The following is a 25,005-nucleotide window of genomic DNA, read 5'->3' as shown; positions in this document are numbered from 1 at the left end:
TTGTATGGGGAGAGGGGTGGGGTATAAGGGGAGGTGCGGATTAATCATTCACTAATTTTTAATGGTACTGTGTTATATCCTTTTTTCTTTTTTCTCAAACAATGATGCAACCAGTACCTGACATATAAGGCTTTTGCCTTAAGACAATCAGGATATAACCCGGTGGGGATAGCTGAGTTTGAAAAAGGAAAAAAAAAAAAAAAAAGTTAAAGGAATACTATCGATACCCATGTGTTCTAAAATGACAGTGTGCAAATAATGTCTAAGTAGCTGTGTAAACATTTTCCTACTTTTCATGTTAAATATCAGAGGCAAAAGCTGTAATTTATTGAGGGTAGGATTTAGCTATATTGGGACAAATCAATTGCAGAAGGGGTGTCTGCTTCAATGCACAGCCAGAGCTGCATATCAGACTACAGAAAGCAAATATCAAACATATCAAACTCTGAAAGCAAAAACAGTATGAAAAGCTGTGAGAATTAGTTACATTTCCTCTGCTCTCTTCAGACAGGTCAGTCAGAAACACAGGACACAGGAGCTGCAGCTGTTGGGAGCTCTCTCTCTGTCACACACAGAGTTACACATAGAGTTAACTGATCAAGTGTGAGGGGAATTTCCCCTCTCCTCATGGCTCAGTCAGCCGTCAGTTTTGGCGTCAGTAAAGTTTGAAAGTATTTTGCTAACAGTAAACAAAAGTTGCTACTAAAATTTATACACCAGTACTTAGCAGCACTTCCCAAACAATTCCTGTGTCAATTGAAAAAAATATGTGAATCGATAGTATTCCTTTAAAGAGAACCCGAGGTGTGTTTAGAGAATGTTATCTGCATACAGAGGCTGGATCTGCCTATACAGCCCAGCCTCTGTTGCTATCCCAAACCCCACTAAGGTCCCCCTGCATTTTGCAATCCCTCATAAATCACAGCCATGCTGTGAGGCTGTTTACATCTGTAGTGTCAGTCTCAGCTGCTCCCCCGCCCCCTGCATAGCTCCGGTCCCTGCCCCTGTCCCTTCCCTCCAATCAGCAGGGAGGGAAGGGATGCAGGCGGGGACCGGAGTTCTGCAGGAGGCGGGGAGAGCAGCAGACTGACACTATAGAGATAAACACAGCCAGCTCTGACAAGCTGTTTGTCAGCAGCGTGGCTGTGATTTATGAGGGATTGCAGAGTGCAGGGGGACCTTAGGGGGGTTTGGGATAGCAACAGAGGCTGGGCTGTATAGGCAGATCCATCCTCTGTATGCAGATAATATTCTTCAAACCCACCTCGGGTTCTCTTTAACAAGTCAGTTTCATAATTAGAAATAAGAACATCGCAGAGAACTGAGTCTCTCTGAAGCAAAGATGAAGAGGGATGCACCACTGTGTAAAACACTTCACAGGCAACTAGTATAACAATCTCAAGTGGATCATTCATAATATCATTAAAAGATTCAGAAAATCCAGTATGGAAGCCAATATTGGATGGTCTTGATCTCCAGGCCTTCAAACGTCACTGCATTTAAAAGAGTTAAATCAAATAAAGGTCTGCACTCCTGTTCAATATCGATACAATTTATTTAGTGCTCCTTAAATCCAGTATAAGAGACAAGCAAGGGTCTCTCTACTTAGGCATAACACATCCCAATGTGATATCCTGAATCGGGAACCTTGAAAGTGTCAGTGAGTTACATCAACTCCTCACCAAAAATTCCCTTTCTGGATCTATCTCCAATTGAGTAGCCTTCATAAGGCTACTTGTGCCTCTGATCCTTCTAACTTTAATAGAGGACTCACTCAGCTGGAGAAGTTGCCTAACCCTGGCCCTCACAGACATGTCATACTATGGTTGTACAGCCCTTTGTCTCTGCAAACAGCACGAGCACCTTACATTATCAAACTGTCAAAATGGGACTCAGGTCTACAGAGGTCTTTTTTTCAGCTGAGAGGTGGCAGTCTGTCTGAGCTCTGAACCAAAAGGGCTCCCTTAAAGAACAACTATCAAAGAAACTGTCCTTCTGTAAACCTCTCTTACCTATAGAGCTTTTAGACAGCAACACTAGAAAGCTTTTCAGAGGTATCTCAGCACAGCCTGTGTGAAAAAATGCTTTGTTTATAAACTGTTGTTTATAAACGACGGTGACAGGGGAGGGGGCAGAGCTGTACTATATAGATAGGTTTCACTTCTCTGTCACTATTCACAGAGGAATGATTTACTGCTTGTTTCTGCCCTACTTACACACACACACACACACACACACACACACACTGCTTTCTAACAGATCATATGAGAACAGCTGAGGGATTTTTTAGAAACAGAGAAGGATCTGACGAGAAGAAGGTTTACTTTATTCCTGTTTTTGGATGCTTACACCTCCATTCAAAATGAGCTCTTCCTGCCTCTGTTTACTTTACACTACCAAGCAGAGAGAGAGAGAGACAGGAACACACAGAGCTGCAGCTGATGATGAGTTATGTATACACTATTTGAAGCTATATATCTGCTTTCTATCATTCTGAAGAGATTACAGTCACAGTATTACTGCTAGTGAGGACTGTCTCTGTATGCTGGTTGTGCTGGACACTTTCCTCCATAGTAATGCCCACAGTGAAAATTGTTTTTTTCACATAAAAATGAAAAGATGAAAAAAAGCCTTTGTATAGACTGACTTTGTATAAACTTTGATAGAGTTCCTTTAATGGTTTGACCTTGGAACAGGTCCTAAAGATCTTCAATTATTGGTACAGGATTCCAGCTACGTATTAGTAACCTTACTAATAGCAACCAGTAAGATTTACCCAGGAACCCCTGAGAATTGATGGAGGTGGGATGCTGCTGGTGTGGTTTTGCTGTATGTTTTCATGTTTTGTTTTGTTTTGAACTTTGTTTTTTATTAATAATAATATTTAATTTTTATTGATAGATAATAAAATAACATTCAATGCAAATACGGTAAAAAAAAATAGACTGAACAGCGGGATCATGTGCTGAATAGGTTGATAAATAAAATTATTCAATAAAGGCATCAAGATATGCGACAAGCATCCATCAAACAAAAGTAATTCAAGATAATTCAAGAAAATTAGAGGCAAAAAACTCCAGCTTTAAAATGAAATGTGCTGACATGGCCAGGTATTTAGGGGAAGGGAGCAAAGCAATTCATGGACTCCAAGCACATGGACATATCGGGTCATATGCAATTTTCTTTTTCTCCTCAGTTTTATCCTAGGAAATAATTTTTAATATTCTTTTTAATATAACTTTTCAGCACTTTACAATTGAAACAATATAATTGGTAAAAGAGTACTACCAAAATTATTTCGAGTGTTTACTTTCTTTCTGGTGGTTTTGAAAATATCACATGGGGAAAACTCAGGAGAAAAAGTGAATTGCATAGGGCCCATTATGTTGGACATTAATAGAAAAGGTTAGCTGCTCCATTTGATAAATGCCTTGGATTTTTCATGCCAATGCAGATCTAGGGGATTGCCACAAGGAGGCTAAAACTGTCAGTGAGGCAAGACAAATATGTTTGATAATTTATTCTGGTCCTTGAGTGAGTCAGGGACTTTTTTTTTATAAAACACTGCCACCCAAGGGTCAGAGTTTATTGTTATATAAAAATCTTCAGAGCACAATGTTAAACGTGTGCCAAAAGTCTGCCAAACCCAACCAAAAATGGAGCTGGTCCACAAATGTACCATAGCCTCTATAACATATATCAGACAAACCAGTGGCGGACACAGCCAGCAGTGGGCCCCTGTGCAAAATATCAATTGTGGGCCCCCCTGACCTGCGCGCCGCGGCAAAATGTGGGCCTGGCTATAACCTGCGGCAAAAAATGGGTGTGGATAGAAACTGTGGCGCGTAGCGCCGCGGCAAAAAAATGGGCGTGGCAATGACCGGATAAGGGCGGAACTAACTGTAATTTAAAGTGATCCCGGGGTGAGAGTGATATGGAGGCTGCCATATTTATTTCCTTTTAAACAATACTAGTTGCCTGGCGGCCCTGCTGATCTATTTGGCTGCAGTAATAAACTGAATTACACCAGCAACAAGCATGCAGCTTAATCTTCTCAGTTCTGACAATATTGTCAGAAACCCCTGACCTGCTGCATGCTTGTTCAGGGTCTATGGTTGAAAGAATAAGAGGCAGAGGACCAGAACAGCAACCAGGCAACTGGTATTGCTTAAAAGGAGAGAAATATGGCAGCCTCAATATTATTCTCACCTCAGGTTCCCTTGAAAAGTGCAACGCAAAGACAGTGGGCCCAAGTTTTGGTGACCCTTTCCCCAGAAAATTCACATAATTGTGCAGGTTTTCTCAAGAAAATACACATAATGTGAGCAGATTTGCCCACAAAATACATTCAATCATGTCGGCAGATTTGCACAGAAAATACGTGCAATGATGTCGGCAGATATGCCCAGAAAATACGTGCAATGATGTCGGCAGATATGCCCAGAAAATACGTGCAATGATGTCGGCAGATATGCCCAGAAAATACGTGCAATGATGTCGGCAGATATGCCCAGAAAATACGTGCAATGATGTCGGCAGATATGCCCAGAAAATACGTGCAATGATGTCGGCAGATATGCCCAGAAAATACGTGCAATCATGTCGGCAGATATGCCCAGAAAATACGTGCAATCATGTCAGCAGATTTGCCCAGAAAATATGTGCAATGATGTCGGCAGATATGCCCAGAAAATACGTGCAATCATGTCAGCAGATTTGCCCAGAAAATACGTGCAATCATGTCGGCAGATTTGCCCAGAAAACACATGCAATCATGTAGCAAATTTGCCCAGAACATACATGCAATCATGTGGCAGACCTGCCCAGAACATACACGCAATCATGTGGCAGACCTGCCCAGAACATACACCTGCTAAAATAAATAATAAAAAAAACCATTTACTCACCTGCAGCAGCAGACCTCCTGTCCCAGCCTCCATCCGGCGCGCAGCTCCCATGGGTGGTTGGGTGGATAGGTAGCCTGGTGGGTGAGTGGGTAGGTAGCCTGGTGGGTAGGTAGGTAGGCAGCCGGGTGGGTAGGTAGGTAGCCCTTAGCTGGGTGGGTAGGTAGCCTGGTGGGTGGCTGGGTAGCCGGGTGGGTAGCCTGGTGGGTGGCTGGTTAGGCGGGTGGGTAGGTAGCCTGGTGGGTGGGTAGGTGGGTGGGTAGGTAGCTGGGTGGGTGGGTAGGTAGGTAGCCTGGTGGGTCTTTAGGTAGGTAGCCTGATGGGTTGGTAGGTAGCCGGGTGGGTGGGTAGGTAGGTAGCCTGGTGGGTGGGTAGGTAGCCGGGTGGGTGGTTAGGTAGCCGGGTAGGTAGCCGGGTGGGTGGTTAGGTAGCCGGGTGGGTGGTTGGGTAGCCGGGTGGGTAGCCGGGTGGGTAGGTAGCCGGGTGGGTGGTTAGGTAGCCGAGTAGGTAGCCGAGTGGGTGGTTAGGTAGCCGGGTTTGGTAGCCGGGTAGGTAGGTAGCCGGCAGGGTGGTTAGGTAGCCGGGTAGGTAGCCGGGTGGGTAGGTAGCCGGGTGGATAGCCGGGTGGGTGGTTAGGTAGCCGGGTGGGTGGTTAGGTAGCCGGGTAGGTAGCCGGGTGGGTGGGTAGTCGGGTGGGTGGTTAGGTAGCCGGTTAGGTAGCCGGGTGGGTGGTTAGGTAGCCGGGTGGGTAGGTAGCCGGGTGGGTGGTTAGGTAGCCGGGTAGGTAGCCGGGTGGGTGGTTAGGTAGCCGGGTGGGTGTGTAGGTATCCGGGTGGGTAGGTAGCCGGGTAGGTAGCCGGGTGGGTGTGTAGGTATCCGGGTGGGTAGGTAGCCGGGTGGGTGGTTAGGTAGCCGGGTAGGTAGCCGGCAGGGTGGTTAGGTAGCCCGGTAGGTAGCCGGGTGGGTGGTTAGGTAGCGGGGTAGGTAGCCGGGTGGGTAAGGTAGCCAGGTGGGTGGGTGGGTAAGGTAGCCGGGTGGGTAGCTATCCGGGTGGGGGGCCCGACTCCTATCCTCCCTCCCTCACCTGGAGGGCCCCCCTCCCGGTATGCGCGGCGGCCGGTGCGTCGGAACACTGGCGGGAGAGCAGAAAATACAGAAAGTCTCCGGGGCTGCAGCAGACGCTAGAGGCAGCTGCCGCTTGGTCTCCCGTGTTTCCAACTTTGTATACTGCTCGCTACTTCCTGGTTTAGTAGCGAGCAGTATACAGAGTTGAAGACAGGGGAGACCAAGCGGCAGCTGCCTCTAGCGTCTGCTGCAGCCCGGAGACTTCCTGTATTTTCTGCTCTCCCACCGCATGAGGGGGGGGGGAGGTGAGGGGGGAGGACAGGAGTCGGGGCCCCCCAGGTTAAAAAAAAATAAAAAGGTAAAATAAAAAAAAAACCCAGCAATACTTAATGGGCCCCTGAAGCAGCGGAACTTCAGGGGCCCTCGTGCGGCGGCACGGCCTGCACGGCCGTATGTCCGCCACTGAGACAAACACAGGCCCACCTTTTGAGATGTTCGGTGGTCCTATACCAGTCATAGAAAATTACTTCTTTTTGAACAGTGAATTTATGGAAGACCTGGCCATGTTCTAAAATATATTTTGCCTCTGAATATCATCCAACGCTTGATTTAGCTTCTCCGTTACTCATAGCAGAGGATGTCTCGGGAAGCCTTTGATACCAAACAGAAAAGTATAATTGGGAAATTGAATCCCCCTCAAGTTAATATTTCAAAATTCCATGATGGAGGAGCCTGAAGACAGGCCTTCCTTGAGGATTTGAAAACTTGCTTCATGTTTTCTGGTATTTTCCTTACTGAAGTTCTGGAGAAAACTCAATTTTTGGACTGAAAAGATCTCCTCAACAAAGGTACCTTTCCAACCGGAAATTCATTTAATATAAAAAATTACAAGAGATTAATCTCAATAAACTTGGTGAATGCTGGTAAAGCTACCATTCCGGCTATGTGGAGATCGGCTAACAATATCTGAATGATAAGAGTTGCCGAAATAGCTAAGATGGAAGAAACTAATGTCCTAAGACATAACATACCTTTACCTGAAAGTTGTTGATATGTTGAGTTTTGTTCAAAGAATCAGAGAATTACAAACCCATAATGGACCACATGCAATTCACTTTTTCTCCCGAGTTTTCTCCTAGGTGATATTTTCTCAACTAGTGAATATGATGCCTTTTAAGCCACCAGCAAGCAAGTAAAAAAAAAAAAAAAAAAAGAGAAAAAATAAACTTACAGTGCATTTTACTCTGGGCTAAATGTACTTTTTTCACATATGCATTTTCAATGTTACAATTTTTGTGTTAGTGGTCCTTTAAATGACAAGAGACACAGTCATCGAGTGCAGGTAAATCTTCATGATAGCATCAGTGGAGATAACACTGAAAGTGGAGCTTCATATTATTATGCAAGCGTGTTGGCGGCATGTGTATTCTCATGCACAGAAATATTAGTTTCTAACTCACATTCATAAGATTATTTACAGAAAATATTTGTAAGGCCTGCCGGACTCTCTGCCTTTGTATCAGCTCGTATGCCCCAATCTATCTCTGCAATCTTTACCTTGTGTTGCGCGTCCCCTCTTTAACCACTTGAGGACCTAGGGCTTTACCCCCCTTAAGGACCGGCCACTTTTTTTCCATTCAGACCACTGCAGCTTTCACGGTTTATTGCTCGCTCATACAACCTACCACCTAAATGAATTTTGGCTCCTTTTCTTGTCACTAATAAAGCTTTCTTTTGGTGCTATTTGATTGCTCCTGTGATTTTTACTTTTTTTTATATTCATCAAAAAAGACATGAATTTTGGCAAAAAAATGATTTTTTTAACTTTCTGTGCTGACATTTTTCAAATAAAGTAAAATTTCTGTATACATGCAGCGCGAAAAATGTGGACAAACATGTTTTTGATTAAAAAAAAACCCATTCAGTATATATTTATTGGTTGGGGTAAAAGTTATAGCGTTTACAAACTATGGTGAAAAAGTGAATTTTCCCATTTTCAAGCATCTATGACTTTTCTGACCACCTGACATGTTTCATGAGGGGCTAGAATTCCAGGATAGTATAAATACCCCCCAAGAAAGAAAGAAAGACATCCCAAAGTATTCACTGAGAGGCATAGTGAGTTCATAGAAGACATTAATTTTTGTCACAAGTAAGCGGAAAATGACACTTTGTGACAAAAAAAAAAAAGTTTCCATTTCTTCTAACTTGCGACAAAAAAAAAAAATGAAATCTGCCACGGACTCACCATGCCCCTCTCTGAATACCTTGAAGTGTCTACTTTCCAAAATGGGGTCATTTGTGGGGTGTGTTTACAGTCCTCGCATTTTGGGGGGTACTAATTTGTAAGCACCCCTGTAAAGCCTGAAGGTGCTCATTGGACTTTGGGCCCCTTAGCGCAGTTAGGCTGCAAAAAAGTGCCACACATGTGGTATTTCCATACTCAGGAGAAGTAGTAAAATGTGTTTTGGGGTGTATTTTTACACATACCGATGCTGGGTGGGAGAAATATCTCTGTAAATGACAATTTTTTAATTTTTTTTTACACACAATTGTCCATTTACAGAGATCTTTCTCCCACTCAGCATGGGTATGTGTACAAATACACCCCAAAACACATTATACTACTTCTCCTGAGTACGGCGATACCACATGTGTGGCACTTTTTTGCACCCTAACTGCGCTAAGGGGCCCAAAGTCCAATGAGTACCTTTAGGATTTCACAGGTCATTTTGAGAAATTTCGTTTCAAGACTACTCCTCACGGTTTAGGGCCCCTAAAATGCCAGGACAGTATAGGAACCCCACAAATGACCCCATTTTAGAAAGAAGACACCCCAAGGTATTCAGTTAGTAGTACGGTGAGTTCATAGAAGATTTTATTTTTTGTCACAAGTTAGCGGAAAATGACACTTTGTGAAAAAAACCAATAAAAATCAATTTCCGCTAACTTGTGACAAAAAATAAAATCTTCTATGAACTCACCGTACTACTAACAGAATACCTTGGGGTGTCTTCTTTCTAAAATGGAGTCATTTGTGGGGTTCCTATACTGTCCTGGCATTTTAGGGGCCCTAAACCGTGAGGAGTAGTCTTGAAACAAAATTTCTCAAAATGACCTGTGAAATCCTAAAGGTACTCATTGGACTTTGGGCCCCTTAGCGCAGTTAGGGTGCAAAAAAGTGCCACACATGTGGTATCGCCATACTCGGGAGAAGTAGTACAAAGTGTTTTGGGGTGTATTTTTACACATACCCATGCTGGGTGGGAGAAATAACTCTGTAAATGGACAATTGTGTGTAAAAAAATCAAAAGATTGTCATTTACAGAGGTATTTCTCCCACCCAGCATGGGTATGTGTAAAAATACACCTCAAAACACATTGTACTACTTCTCCCGAGTACGGCGATACCACATGTGTGGCACTTTTTTGCACCCTAACTGCACTAAGGGGCCCAAAGTCCAATGAGTACCTTTTGGATTTCACAGGTCATTTTTGTTTCAAGACTACTCCTCACGGTTTAGGGCCCCTAAAATGCCAGGGCAGTATAGGAACCCCACTAATGACCCCATTTTAGAAAGAAGACACCCCAAGGTATTCCGTTAGGAGTATGGTGAGTTCATAGAAGTTTTTATTTTTTTGTCACAAGTTAGCGGAAATTGATTTTAATTGTTTTTTTTTCACAAAGTGTCATTTTCCGCTAACTTGTGACAAAAAATAAAATCTTCTATGAACTCACCATACTCCATACGGAATGGGGTCTTTTGTGGGGTTCCTATACTGCCCTGGCATTTTAGGGGCCCTAAACCGTGAGGAGTAGTCTTGAAACCAAATGTCGCAAATGACCTGTGAAATCCTAAAGGTACTCATTGGACTTTGGGCCCCTTAGCGTACTTAGGGTGTAAAAAAGTGCCACACATGTGGTACCGCCGTACTCAGGAGAAGTAGTATAATGTGTTTTGTGGTGTATTTTTACACATACCCATGCTAAGTGGGAGAAATATCTCTGTAAATGACAATTGTTTGATTTTTTTTACACACAATTGTCCATTTACATAGAAATTTCTCCCACCCAGCATGGGTATGTGTAAAAATACACCCCAAAACACATTATACTACTTTTCCTGAGTACGGCGGTACCACATGTGTGACACTTTTTTGCAGCCTAGGTGCGCTAAGGGGCCCAACGTCCTATTCACAGGTCATTTTGAGGCATTTGTTTACTAGACTACTCATCGTGGTTTTAGGGCCCCTAAAATGCCAGGGCAGTATAGGAACCCCACAAGTGACCCCATTTTAGAAAGAAGACACCCCAGGGTATTCTGTTAGGTGTATGGCGAGTTCATAGAAGATTTTATTTTTTGTCACAAGTTAGTGAAAAATGACACTTTGTGAAAAAAAAACCAATAAAAATCAATTTCCGCTAACTTTTGACAAAAAATAAAATCTTCTATGAACTCGTCATACACCTAACAGAATACCTTGGGGTGTCTTTTTTTCTAAAATGGGGTCACTTGTGGGGTTCCTATACCGCCCTGGCATTTTACGGGCTCAAAACCGTGAGTAGTCTGGAAACCAAATGTCTCAAAATGACTGTTCAGGGGTATAAGCATCTGCATATTTTGATGACAGGTGGTCTATGAGGGGGCGAATTTTGTGGAACCGGTCATAAGCAGGGTGGCCTTTTAGATGACAGGTTGTATTGGGCCTGATCTGATGGATAGGAGTGCTAGGGGGGTGACAGGAGGTGATTGATGGGTGTCTCAGGGGGTGGTTAGAGGGGAAAATAGATGCAATCAATGCACTGGGGAGGTGATCGGAAGGGGATCTGAGGGTTTGGCCGAGTGATCAGGAGCCCACACGGGGCAAATTAGGGCCTGATCTGATGGGTAGGTGTGCTAGGGGGTGACAGGAGGTGATTGATGGGTGTCTCAAGGTGTGATTAGAGGGGGGAATAGATGCAAGCAATGCACTGGCGAGGTGATCAGGGCTGGGGTCTGAGGGCATTCTGAGGGTGTGGGCGGGTGATTCAGTGCCCTAGGGGCAGATAGGGGTCTAATCTGATAGGTAGCAGTGACAGGGGGTGATTGATGGGTAATTAGTGGGTGTTTAGGGTAGAGAACAGATGTAAACACTGCCCTTGGGAGGTGATCGGACGTCGGATCTGCGGGCGATCTATTGGTGTGGGTGGGTGATCAGATTGCCCGCAAGGGGCAGGTTAGGGGCTGATTGATGGGTGGCAGTGACAGCGGGTGATTGATGGGTGGCAGTGACAGGGGGTGATTGATGGGTGGCAGTGACAGGGGGTGATTGATGGGTGATTGACAGGTGATTGACAGGTAATCAGTGGGTTATTACAGGGGAGAACAGATGTAAATATTGCACTGGCGAATTGATAAGGGGGGGTCTGAGGGCAATCTGAGCGTGTAGGCGGGTGATTGGGTGCCCGCAAGGGGCAGATTAGGGTCTGATCTGATGGGTAACAGTGACAGGTGGTGATAGGGGGTGATTGATGGGTAATTAGTGGGTGTTTAGGGTAGAGAATAGATGTAAACACTGCGCTTGGGAGGTGATCTGATGTCGGATCTGCGGGCGATCTATTGGTGTGGGTGGGTGATCAGTTTGCCCGCAAGGGGCAGGTTAGGGGCTGATTGATGGGTGGCAGTGACAGGGGGTGATTGATGGGTGGCAGTGACAGGGGGTGATTGATGGGTGATTGACAGGTGATTGACAGGTGATCAGTGGGTTATTACAGGGAAGGACAGATGTAAATAATGCCCTGGCGAATTGATAAGGGGGGGGTCTGAGGGCAATCTGAGCGTGTAGACGGGTGATTGGGTGCCCGCAAGGGGCAGATTAGGGTCTGATCTGATGGGTAACAGTGACAGGTGGTGATAGGGGGTGATTGATGGGTGATTGATGGGTAATTAGTGGGTGTTTAGAGGAGAGAATAGATGTAAACACTGCGCTTGGGTGGTGATCTGATGTCGGATCTGTGGGCAATTTATTGGTGTGGGTGGGTGATAAGTTTGCCCGCAAGGGGCAGGTTAGGGGCTGATTGATGGGTGGCAGTGACAGGGGGTGATTGATGGGTGGCAGTGACAGGGGGTGATTGATGGGTGATTGACAGGTGATCAGTGGGTTATTACAGGGAAGGACAGATGTAAATAATGCCCTGGCGAATAGATAAGGGGGGGTCTGAGGGCAATCTGAGCGTGTAGGCGGGTGATTGGGAGCCCGCAAGGGGCAGAATAGGGTCTGATCTGATGGGTAACAGTGACAGGTGGTGATAGGGGGTGATTGATGGGTGATTGATGGGTAATTAGTGGGTGTTTAGAGGAGAGAATAGATGTAAACACTGCGCTTGGGTGGTGATCTGATGTCGGATCTGCGGGCGATCTATTGGTGTGGATGGGTGATCAGATTGGCCGCAAGGGGCAGGTTAGGGGCTGATTGATGGGTGGCAGTGACAGGGGGTGATTGATGGGTGATTGATGGGTGATTGACAGGTGATTGACAGGTGATTGACAGGTGATCAGGGGGGATAGATGCATACAGTACATGGGGGGGGTCTGGGGAGAATCTTAGGGGTGGGGGGGGTGATCAGGAGGGAGCAGGGGGCAGGGGGGGGATAAAAAAAATAGCATTGACAGATAGTGACAGGGAGTGATTGATGGGTGATTAGGGGGGTGATTGGGTGCAAACAGGGGTCTGGGAGGTGGGCAGGGGGGGTCTGATGGGTGCTGTGGGCGATCTGGTTCAGGGGGGGGGGGAAATCAGTGTGCTTGGTGCAGACTAGGGTGGCTGCAGCCTGCCCTGGTGGTCCCTCGGACACTGGGACCACCAGGGCAGGAGGCAGCCTGTATAATACACTTTGTAAACATTACAAAGTGTATTATACACTTTGTATGCGGCGATCGTCAGGTTAACATCCCGCCGGCGCTTCCGTATGGCTGGCGGGATGTTGCGGCGGGTGAGCGGCGCCAGGCGGAGGCGGAGGATCGCGTCACTGATGACGCGATCGCTCCGCCCATGCCCCTACAAGGACCGCCGCCATTTGTCAATACGGCGGTCCTTGCGGGGTCCACTTCCCGGCCGCCATTTGTCAATACGGCGGTCGGGAAGTGGTTAACAGGAGACAGAGCAGCGTCTACCTGACTTTGGTTACACCCAGGCCTTAATGCGCAAGGTATAGAGGCTGATGAGAGAGAAAGTCAAAATCAAGGCAATCAATAACAGATCAGATACAGAACTTGATCAGATATCAAATAAGGGGCACCAAGCAATTAGCCAAGCTAACGCTATCACGGACAAATGGGAAATTACACAGATAGACTTTTATACTCACTATTCAATGAGGGCAAGCATGAAACTTCCAACGTTGCGTTGGGCTCATGAGTCCCTAAGTATTTGAATCCGTGATTCAAATAAGGCTTAATTGCCCTAGCTGTGTTAGCCATAAGTCAGTCGTCTTCTCTGCGTTCCAAACATCTTGCACGCGGTCTATGGGAAGCATTGCAAGACCCACTACCGCGCACTTCCTCCTTCAAGCCGGAAGGAGGAAGTGCGCGGTAGTGTGTCCTGCAACGCTTCCCATAGGACGCGTGCAAGATGTTTGGAACGCAGAGAAGATGATGGACTTATGGGTAACTAACCCCCTCTTTCCTAGCCGCACAGCTGAGGCAATTAAGCCTCATTTGAATTACAAAATCAGCCCAACGCTGCTTCCAACAGATCAGCACAGTGGTAATTAATCACCCCTGTGCTGATCTGAACTGCATGGTAATTGCAGATGGCAATGACATTTATTTATTATTTATTTATTTATTTATTGTATTTATAAAGCGCCAACATATTACGCAGCGCTGTACATTAATTTAGGTTACAGACAATATTTAGGGGTGACATGCAGCAATATGACAATACCTGAATACAAGAAAGACCAGATCATGCAGCACAGTATGAGTACAAGGTAATGCTTAGTCAGTCACTGGATTGAGCATGGAGATTAGGCAAGTTATGTTCACTCAGATGCATAGCATGGGTGTACAGTAATGGAGGTGCATGATCAGGTTGGACACAAAAGGAGGAGGACCCTGCCCAAAGGCTTACAATCTAAAGGACATGCATTACAAATGCTAGCAAACCTATTCAGCTACATGTGTACAGGGAAATCAGAGCTGCCAGGCTGCAACAACCCACAGGTGGATTCATGACGGTATCCAGTTCTGCTCAGAACTACAGGGCAATTGTAGATAGCATTGATACGCATTATAAATTCTAGCAAACTTCTGCAACCGAATGCCTGCAGCGACATCAGAACCGCCAGACTGCAGCTCAGCTGCAACAAACAGGACACACTGGAGGGGAGATCATGACAACATGTCACTTTTACATATGTATTAATAACACCCAAAAGATATGTGAATACAACTATTAAGCCACTTGATCTATTTCTACAGCTGGTAACACCTGTTGTTTTTGAATGTAGGGATTATACTACAGCATAGTAAAAAAGGAACACATGCGAGAGGAAGTGATTAATGGAAATGACTTGCCCCCCAGAAGCAGCGCCAACGTCACCATAGATGGAAATACCTGCATTCTTTTTGGAGTTAAAAGAATTATAGTCAAATTCAAGAACCAAACTCAGCTGGATCTGATGAATACAAACATCAGTCTTTATGATTCTGTGGATATGGAGGAGTCAAGCTGTAATGAGGAAAATACCACGTAAGTAGGCAGAACTAATGATTGCCAACAGTCAACAATTTTTGCTAATTTGATTTTCCATCAAATTGCCTTTCAAACAACATTTGTGCAAGCAGGGCCTGATTTAGTGCTAGGCATACTAGACACACGCATAGAGGCGCCAGTGTGCTGAGAGGCAGCTGTCACGGGTTCTCTAACCCGCACTCACCATCTTGGAGCCATGCTGATATCACCACCCTCGGACCATAGAGTGCTAGATCAGAAGGCCGATCAAGCCTGCCGGTGCTTTTGTAATCCACGCAGACCCAGAGTAGCATGCAGGCTACAAATGCCTGCCAGCCCAGGTTTAGTGTACCAGGCATTATTCCCATATACTTATAAAGGTGTTTGGCTGGGATCAGGACACTTAGTTTACTATACCCAAAGTTTTACTATTTCAGAGTTTACTATAATGAGATTATACTTTATATATACACATTTATCTCATCATACTATGGGCTTGATTCACAAAGCCGTGCAAACTGTTTAGCACGGGTGTGCTAAACAGTTAGCACGTGAAGTTCCATTCGCGGACTTTTTCGCGCGCAAAGTGCCGCCATTTGCGCGATCGTGGACTTTTGTGCGCGCAATTGCGGCAATTTGCGCGTGCAAAAGTCCGCGAGCGGCACTTCACGTGCTAACTGTTTAGCACACTCGTGCTAAACAGTTTGCACGGCTTTGTGAATCAAGCCCCATGTGTCATTTCAGGTACAAATTCCTATATCGCATTATGCTTTTGTCTTTCAAATACTGTTATTATAGTAATAAGTGGTAAATGACTCCATTAAGTGTGAGTTGAGTCACCTTCACTGGGCATCCCATACTGTACACATTCTGTCCACTTCGATTCATGAAGTTCTCTCTTGAGATTTTTTTTTTATACCTTAGATGTGACTTCAGCAAGCAGCCAGGAATTAATTTCCTTTCATATCACTAAGGAATAGCATGTGGCAAGAACTTAATTGTAGAACACTTACGGTGGCTTTGATAAATACATTGAGTAGTATTAACAAGGTGATATCACGCCGTTGACGCATCAGGTCAGCGCTTGAACAGAGCTAATTAGCAGAAATATGCTCTTTAACTGATCTCACTGTCATGACATTATTGGTGTTCCAGAATTATGTGCACATTCTTCTATATCTCGCATTTATACAACAATGACACAATTTTCACACTGCTTTACAGAGGGTACTGCACAATTCACATCACATTCAAGAAACCAGAAGGAGATCCATGCAAAGATGAGGAGAATCAGATACATATTTCTCACCACCCAAGGCTTGTTGTCACCAACTGCAAAACTGTCCAACAGCCTCCTTTCAAACTAGCTCCATTTCTTTCCTTTTACCAGCAATCAAGCAATCTCATTATCAAGTATTGATTTCAGTCACTTCAATTAAATCAAAAAATGGATGGAAAATGCACAGAAAACGATATAAAAATGCTCTTAGTGCTGCATATACTGTAATGGCTTCTACAGGGAAAGTGGGAAAGTGGCTTGTTGAGCTTCAATGCAAACCAGAACATATATTACTACATTTCTTTATGTCCACCATGACAGCCCAACAAGCCACTTCTGCTACCATAGCCATTACGAGCGGCACTAAGAACAAGGACAGTAGGCCATGCCGTAGCATCTTAGGGCTGATTCAGACAGACGTCTGAACCAGCCGAACGCAGCAGCTCAGCGTCTTGTATCACAGGGAGACATGGAAGCGTGGCGGTAAATGATCCTAGAAGCAACATGTTGCTTCCAGGATCGGCTAAGCGCTGGGCAGACAATGGCGAAAATCGGGATCGAATCGCAGTTGTTGCACAAACTACGCTAAACAGCGATAAGCAGTAGTAACGACAGCTGTCCATTCATCTGAATGGAAAACATTTAGACGACAAGAGCCACAGCCATCGTTTACTGTCGCAGAGCCATCCGTCTGAATCAGTCCTTCGAGCAAATGGCATCTTTTTAAGTTCCCCAGACTGCACAAACCATATTAAAAAATGTTATGGATCTGGAAATTGTGGAGCTCTGTAGAGCTCATGCTTACGCTCCACCACCAACTAATACTACTTAGTTTGTGATGAGGGTAAGCATGAGCTCCACAGTTTGGATTCCACATTCTGAATGAAATGGAGCCTTTAAACTTGTGGCCTTGGAAGGAGGATGGGGGGAAGGGTGAACTCACCCTTGCTGCCGCCAATAGCCAATGTGCTCCACGTTGCTTTCCGTCTTTCTAAAAGAAGGAAGTGTTGGAATGATGTGGAATGCAAATGAACACAATATGGAACGCAATGGCTATAGGCAGAAACAAGGGTGAGTAACTCCCCTTCCACGGCCACAAGCTCTACAGGGTCCGTTTCATTTGGAATGAGGAATCCAAGCTGCGGAGCTCATGTCTAGGGGTGGGGGGAGTTGTGCTGGGGAAACACTGACTATGAGCATCATTTCTGAGCAACCAGATTAGTTGGTTTTATTAGTACTTTCACACCTACTTTTTGATACTTTTTCAAATGCAAAGAGATGAAAAGTTATCTTAACCACTTGAGGACCCACCCTTTACCCCCCCTTAAGGACCAGCGCTGTTTGTTGTGATCTGGGGTGGGTGGGCTCTGCAGCCCCCAGCACAGATCAGGGTGTATCCTGAGCGATCAGATCGCCCCCCTTTTCTCCCCCCTATGGGGATGATGTGCAGGGGGGGTCTGATCGCTCCTGCGTGCAGGCTAGTTGCGGGGGGGGGGCACCTCAAAGCCCCCCTCCGCGGCGAAATTCACCCCCCTCCCTCTCCTACCTCTCCCCCCGGTGATCCGGGCTGCACAGGACGCTATCCGTCCTGTGCAGCCAGTGACAGGACGTCCCCTGTCACATGGCGGCGATCCCCGGCCGCTGATTGGCCGGGGATCGCCGATCTGCCTTACGGCGCTGCTGCGCAGCAGCGCCGTACAATGTAAACAAAGCGGATTATTTCCGCTTGTGTTTACATTTAGCCTGCGAGCCGCCATCGGCGGCCCGCAGGCTATTCACGGAGCCCCCCGCCGTGAATTGACAGGAAGCAGCCGCTCGCGCGAGCGGCTGCTTCCTGATTAATCAGCCTGCAGCTGGCGACGCAGTACTGCGTCGCTGGTCCTGCAGCTGCCACTTTGCCGACGCACGGTATAAGCGTGCGGTCGGCAAGTGGTTAAAGAGAAGATGAAGTTACCTTCTAGGAGAAAAGTCAGGAGAAAAAGTTAACTGAGTAAAGGCTATATACAGTATGTTATGCTGTAGTTTTCAATTATGCATTGTTTGATATTATTTTATAGATTTTAGCGATTCCTTTATGCTCCTTAGATTTTACTCTTTGTATTTGCCTGATGAAGCGGAAACCTTAGTCCCAGGAAACATGTTGCATTTATGAGAGTTTTTTTTTTTTTTATTAACATAGTAGCGACTGCACGAGTGAAGTATTGCGGTCGCGATACTTATTGCGGTCGCGATACTTCACAGCCGCACCCGGCGTTTAAAGGAGCGTGCATTTCTATGTAAGCAACGCACGTAACTAAGGCACGCTTCGCAGCCCTGGATTTACCTTGCCCTGGTGTCATGAAGCTCATGCTGCTGTAGCAGCACAGCTTCATGGATCAGGGCCATTGATCTCATCCTTGAGTGATTTTTTTCTGAGAGGAGGTAGGCACACATTTATCTCCTCTTTTTAGGCTGTTGTTAAATATCACATTTAATTTTTGCTCCACTGAAACGTAAGTGTCGGTTTGAATGACAGCGGCCTCAGCTGATGCTGCAGCTGGCTACTGTACTGTCTCTGCTCTGCACAGTGAGCCGGGGGGACGGGGTGAGCGAGTCCAATTGTGAAGAACTACTGAAGCTGCCCCCTGATCCCCATCATCACTCAGGAGTCAGCTCAGGTGACATGAACTTAGATTCAGCAGCCCGTCAGTAGCCAACTGCAGAAGCAGTGCACAGTGCAGGGCAGAAGGGGCGTAACAATAGACTCTGCAAGGCAGCCGCAGGGGGGCCCAGAAGCTGCAGGGGTCCCCCGGGGGGGGGGGGGGGAAGTTTATTTTCCCTGTCCTGAGAGACTGACAACTAAGGGCACGGAGAGAAAAAAAACAATTTTCTGCTCTCTGCACAGTTGTTCTAATGACTGCACATGCTTAACCACTGATAATGTATCATACAAAGTATTGCAGACAAAGATTTGTAGACAGTTCCTATTCAGTGTTAAGCAGGATCTTGTGTACAGTGCTGCTCAACCCCCAGCCTCTCCACCCCTCCCCAAGTGCTGTGTACTGTAGTGATACTGGAGAAGGGCGGGGAAAGGGGGCCCCATCCAAACTTTTGCAGGGGGGGGGCCCAGTGATTTATAGTTATGCCTCCGCAGGGCAGCTGTGATTTACCTCTGCCTCTCACAGCTGCCCTTTAGCTTTTATCACCCAAGGCCCGGTCTATATGGCCTTCCCATAAATCCGGCCCTGGGGAGAATATGCAAACTAAATGCAGTTGGTAGCCTAGGTGGGCCTTGAACCTGAGACTCTAGCACAGTAATGGTGGCCACTAATGATCCAATCTTTTTTCATCCAGTAGAAGGGTAGTAGGGTAGTAGTAGAAGGGTAGTAGGGTAGTAGTAGAAGGGTAGTAGAAGGGTAAATTGTGTGAATGTATTGAACAGATAATTTAGGCAGTTACCGTATATTACATAGAAATGGTAAGATTGGTTGAAAAAGATTGTATCGTTAGTGGCCATCTTTAGACAAGCGTGCTGGCCACTTCGCATTCATGCTGTTCAAAATTATTATTGTTATATTAAATCCTTTTTTTTTTTTTTTTTTGCAGACTTTCACTGACATTCTGGAGAGCTGTATACAAGAAGAGACTTACATTAAGGTACATTTTGGCTTTTGTCTAGAGAGCTGTTGGTATAAGCCCACTGTCTATCTACTCCTAAAACCTACTTGTCCCCCTTCCAATAGTGTGCTGCTTCTTGCCTCTTATCCAATAGTGTGCTGCTCCTGGTCCCCCTTCCAATAGTGTGCTGCTCCTGGTCCCCCTTCCAATAGTGTGCTGCTCCTGGCCTCCTATCCAATAGTGTGCTGCTTCTGGTCTCCCTTCCAATAGTGCGCTGCTTCCGGCCTTCCTTCCAATAGTGTGCTGCTCCTGGCCTCCCTTCCAATAGTGTGCTGCTTCCGGCCTTCCTTCCAATAGTGTGCTGCACCTGGCCTCCCTTCCAATAGTGTGCTGCTTCCGGCCTTCCTTCCAATAGTGTGCTGCTCCTGGCCTCCCTTCCAATAGTGTGCTGCTTCCGGCCTTCCTTCCAATAGTGTGCTGCACCTGGCCTCCCTTCCAATAGTGTGCTGCTTCTGGTCCCCCTTCCATTAGTGTGCTGCTACCAGTCTTCCTTCCAATAGTGTGCTGCCCCTGGCCTCCCTTCCAATAGTGTGCTGCTCCTTGTCCCCCTTTCCATAATGTGCTGGTTGCTGCTACTGATTCCACTTTCTCTGTGATGCCATTTCAAGTTTCAGGGCAGAGTTTGGTGAGTGATACCGAGCTGCATGATAATTCCAGGGCATCTCAGTGATTGCGACAGAAATGTAATTGTAGGTTGCAGCTCTATATCTCCTGCCTAATAGTGCTCAGATGCTAATAAGTGACAAGCAACAGGTTAATCTCAGACCAATTGGTGACTAGGAGCAGTAACTCACACACTATGGAGAGAAGGACCAGGGGTGCAGTAAACACTATGGCCTCAATTCACTAAGCATTACTGCATTTAGTAATGCAAAAAACATCTGATTTTACAGATCACCTTGCCAAATGCCAATTCACTAAACCAATTACCGCGCTCAAAAGTAAAATTACCAACAAGCGAGGTAAATTACATAAATGTACGATAAATACCTCAAGAAATGTCAATTCACTAAGATTAAAGTATTTGGTAAATCAAGTAACAGTGTTCAGTATTTTAATCCAGTTCTGACCAGTTGGTAACTCACAATCTCCATGCGATAACATGATGTAGCAAAGAGCCTATAGGGAGAGCCAGCTCCACAGCTGGTGAGACTTACTGAGCAGGGCTTAGTTAATTGAAGCATGTTTTTGGTATGTTACTGGACTTCTACTTCTGAACTTTTTAGTGAATTTGGAGAAACAAGTGTAAAATACCGAATGCTGTATTTTACCGACCTAACTTATTTTATTTATTTTTTTTAACTTATATTACCAAACTGCCCTTAGTGAATTGAGGCCTATGGGGAGGGGACTGATCGAGGATCATAGAAATGGCCTAGCTGATGGCATCCAGGCCCTGAGCCCCAGAGCAATCATTATGGCTGCTATTGTGCCCTAAATATGTGGCCAAATGGGCAAATAAGGTCATTTTCAATTCACAATTTTTTTTTAATTATGGTGATGACATTTTTGCTAACCTCTACTGAGCAGGTATTTTACAAGTGATTTATTTGCTGTTAGCTAATCTAGCAGCTTGTATACAGACAAAAAAAAGCTCTGCAACTAAGCGCCCACACAGGTCTATAGAAATACAGTGTGTGTACCTGCTACAACCAAATCATATCCCAACACCAGGATAGCCTCCTCAAATACATTGATTCCTGGTCAGCAGAAATACATTAATCTGACCATGGACAAGTGGAAAAAAGCCTCTAATCACCTATTCAAATATTCAAAGTGCATCACCCACTGGGAGACACTACTAAAAATACTATTAGATTGGTATTACACCCCTGCAAAGTTATCAAAATACTATAAAGGATCTTCTGACCATTGCTGGAGACAATGTGGAGAATTAGGTACACTTTTCCACATTTTATGGCAATGTCCTAAAATCAAGCTTATATGGTCACTAATATTCCATGAGATATCCAACCTCATTGGTTATAATATACAACCTCTTCCCCAACTAGCCCTTCTCAATATGGACATGCAACAAATCCCTATTGCACATAGACTACATGTAATGCATCTTTTATATGCAATAAGTCACTTAATAGTATCCAAGAATGTTCTGTCCCTAATACAGACCATATCCTAAATCTAGCAGATCTCAACCTAAATATGGAGTTCAGGCTTAGAGGTAGTCATATACGAATAGTTTGAGCACCACCTAACAAATAACACCCCCCCCCAAACACTATAATCAATAGACTAAAATTGTCTTGGGTGTTACCCACAACTGCTTTAATAGCTCAATATACTGGTTATTGTTTTTCGTTTAATGGTTAAAGAGGAACTCCAGTGAACATTTTACTGTTGGCAGGTGATGTAGCTGCTGCGTGGTTTTTGGCAGTTTGAAACAGCTGTAAACAGCTATTTCCCACAATGCAACAAGGTACACAGACAGGAAACTGCCAAAAGTTTGAACTTTTCTTGTGGGAGGGGTTTCTTGTGGGAGGGGTTTCACCACAATATCAGTCATACAGCGCCCCCTGATGGTCTGTTTGGGAAAAGGAATAGATTTCTCATGTAAAAGGGGGTATCAGCTACTGATTGAAATAAAGTTCATTTTTTGGTCGGAGTTTCGCTTTGGTTCAAAGTTGCATTTCTTTCTCAGAGACCACAGCGCATTATGGGTATACATGTTATTTCACTGCAATACTATCAAGAAGAGTGTGGTTCCTTTATTTCTATCTATTTAATTTTTAAATTTTTATCTAGCTCATTCTGTTAAACTGTATTCATATGTATAACCAATGTATAACCGAAATAGGCTTCTTTAATCGTTTGTTGTACTTTCCCACAATCGTTTTATATGCTTTTTGTACGAAAAAAACATACATAAAAATTTAAGTTTTAAAAAAGAAATACAGTATGTGCCCTTGGATCAGGGCTTTAAAGTGCAGCCAGGGAAAAGCATGAATGCAGAGAATATGCTTTCCCTATGCAGAGACATTGTGCTTGTCAGACATTGTTATTGACACCAGTACAAGATGGGAAACTTCTGCTGTACAGAATAAGATGCTACATTTCCAAAAGCCAAGCTCAGTGCCACGACCTCCAGCAGACACGTGACATGGCTCCATAAATTCTTATTTAAAATAGAAATAAATCTTTTGAAAGCTTACCAATTGCTGCTGAAATGTGGGTCAGAAGCATAACACAAATGCCTATAAGCACAAGCCTGTAATTTAATTAGCCATTGTATAGTGTAGAGCAGCGGCGTCTCAGTTTACATAAGTTTAAATTACACCTATTTGAATTAGCACTACATGCCAGAGTGAGACAGCTGAACTACACACCATGACTTAAAACCACATGAATTTTGCAGGTGTACTGGGGAGTGCTGGAGTGTAGGAAAATTCCACGAGATGTACGGCGCACCTCGATATGCATAGGATGCTGAGAAAGCCTGGAGATAAAGCATTCTGTCCACTGATGCATGCTTCTGTGCTGGTGCTGGTTCTACCTGTGTCATCTGTAGGCTCACTTCTGCCCAGGCATACATGTAAAAGCAGGGGCATAACTAGAAATCACTGGGCCCTCCTGCAAAACTTTGGATGGGGCCCACCCAGCCCTCTGCGTGCCTGTGTCTTGTATGTCCCCAACGCAGCTGATAGGAGTGGCAGCGTTGGAGACATAGAAGACATAAGCATGCAGAGCTCTGTCACCGCCTGGAACGTGGAAGTCAGAAGTGAGTTCCCCACCCACCACCATCATTTCTATAGGGGGGAGCTGGGAGCACTGAAGTGGAGGCTCAAGGAGAGGGAGGGGGGAGTTGGGCCCCTTTCCACTCCACTGTGTGCCCACTACCCTCTCTCCTGCGCTGCACCCCCTACTGCTGCTGAAAACTGCGCTGGGTGGGCTCCCACAAGGCTGGGGACCACCTGCACCTGCATCCCCTGCAGGGGCTATTGTTACACCCCTGTGTAAAACGGGAGTCATTGCAATTTGTGCATCTGGGATAGCCGCAAGTAGAATATCAGTACAATTACTGATATTCTACTATTGGGCAATAGTCAATACGATAGTAAAATATCTCACTTGAACCCGCCCTCTATTGATTCCTAACCCTAACCGATAACTATAACAGTCGATATCTGCGCCACCATCACTGATAACAAACCCCTCCACTGATATTCGCGCCACCTGAAAACCAACTTCCCCCTGGGAGCCACTACAGCTATTATTATTATTAATTGTATTTACTGTATATAGCGCTAACATATTACACAGCGCTGTACAATAAATAAGGTTACAGACATTGATAATATGGGTGATAGTCAACACACAATAGACAATAAGCAATAAGGTACAGAATGCCAGATCATACACTGGAGTAATAGTCTCAGTAATTCAGGTTCACATTATTCTGTGAAAAGAGTGCACAGATACACAAGGAGGGAGGGCCCTGTCAAAGACTTACAACTAAAGGGAGGGGGTGGTGACACGATAGGGGGGAGGGGGCTGAGTGGAAATTATCTTGGTGTGATGTAAAATTGTGGAGAATTGCTGGTAAATTCCGGTAAATTTAATTCGATTGCTTCACATTGCGGTCTATGCAGCGCCTATTTTACCAGAGCGACGCAAGCATCCAAAATGCCTGCTCTGTCTGCACAGACTCCTCAGTAGCACCGGCGTAACTACCGGGGATGCAACCCCATCAGCCGCAGAGGGGCCCGCCAGCCGTGTGCGGTGGGAGCGCTTCTGCCGCGCCCCCCGATTTTGGGATCCTCCGTCCAGGTGTGGAACAGGCCGCGGCGTCTAATAGACGCCTCACCAGTTCATTCCCCACAGCCCGCAGTCTCCCGGGAGGCAGAGCAGGGCTACGGGTAGATGGCTGCCGAAGCCCTGCACTGGAGACTATTTGTGTCTTCAGTACAGGGCTTCAGGTGCCATCTTGCCATAGCCCTGCTCTCTGCCTGTCAGCGCGGGAGATGTGCTGCAGGAGGATCATCGGGGGATCTGCGCACCAGGGGCCGGGAGTGCTGCAAACTTTACGATTATTTTCTGGTCACTGCTGCCCACATTGCGATTTTCTGGTGAATGCTGCCTACATTGCGATTTTCTGGTGACTGCTGCCCACATTGCGATTTTCTGGTGACTGCTGCCCACTTTATGATTATTTTATGGTGAAATGCTACCGATTTTACGATTATTTTCTGGTGAAATGCTGCCCACTTTGCAATTAATTTCTGGTGAAATGCTGCCCACTTTACGATTCATTTCTAGTGAAATGCTGCCCACTTTACGATTCATTTCTGGTGAAATGCTGCCCACTTTACGATTATTTTATGGTGAAATGCTGCCCACTTTACGATTATTTTAAGGTGAAATGCTGCC

General features: G+C 45.4%; 1 protein-coding gene across 3 annotated transcripts in view; it reads left to right on the top strand.

Annotated features, from left to right (window-relative positions):
• Positions 1–25,005, top strand: part of LOC137527425 (V-type proton ATPase subunit S1-like protein) — an 89,100-nt gene that overhangs the window by 46,474 nt on the left and 17,621 nt on the right. For all 3 annotated transcript variants that reach the window (XM_068247940.1, XM_068247941.1, XM_068247939.1), the window contains 2 exons: positions 14,461–14,702; positions 19,549–19,599. In XM_068247940.1, the coding sequence (XP_068104041.1) occupies positions 14,461–14,702; positions 19,549–19,599 (293 nt within the window). The remainder of the gene's footprint in view (positions 1–14,460; positions 14,703–19,548; positions 19,600–25,005) is intronic.

The sequence above is a fragment of the Hyperolius riggenbachi genome, chromosome 1, assembly GCF_040937935.1.
Source record: "Hyperolius riggenbachi isolate aHypRig1 chromosome 1, aHypRig1.pri, whole genome shotgun sequence".
Taxonomy (NCBI): domain Eukaryota; kingdom Metazoa; phylum Chordata; class Amphibia; order Anura; family Hyperoliidae; genus Hyperolius; species Hyperolius riggenbachi.
This window is presented reverse-complemented; position numbering and strand designations above follow the sequence as displayed.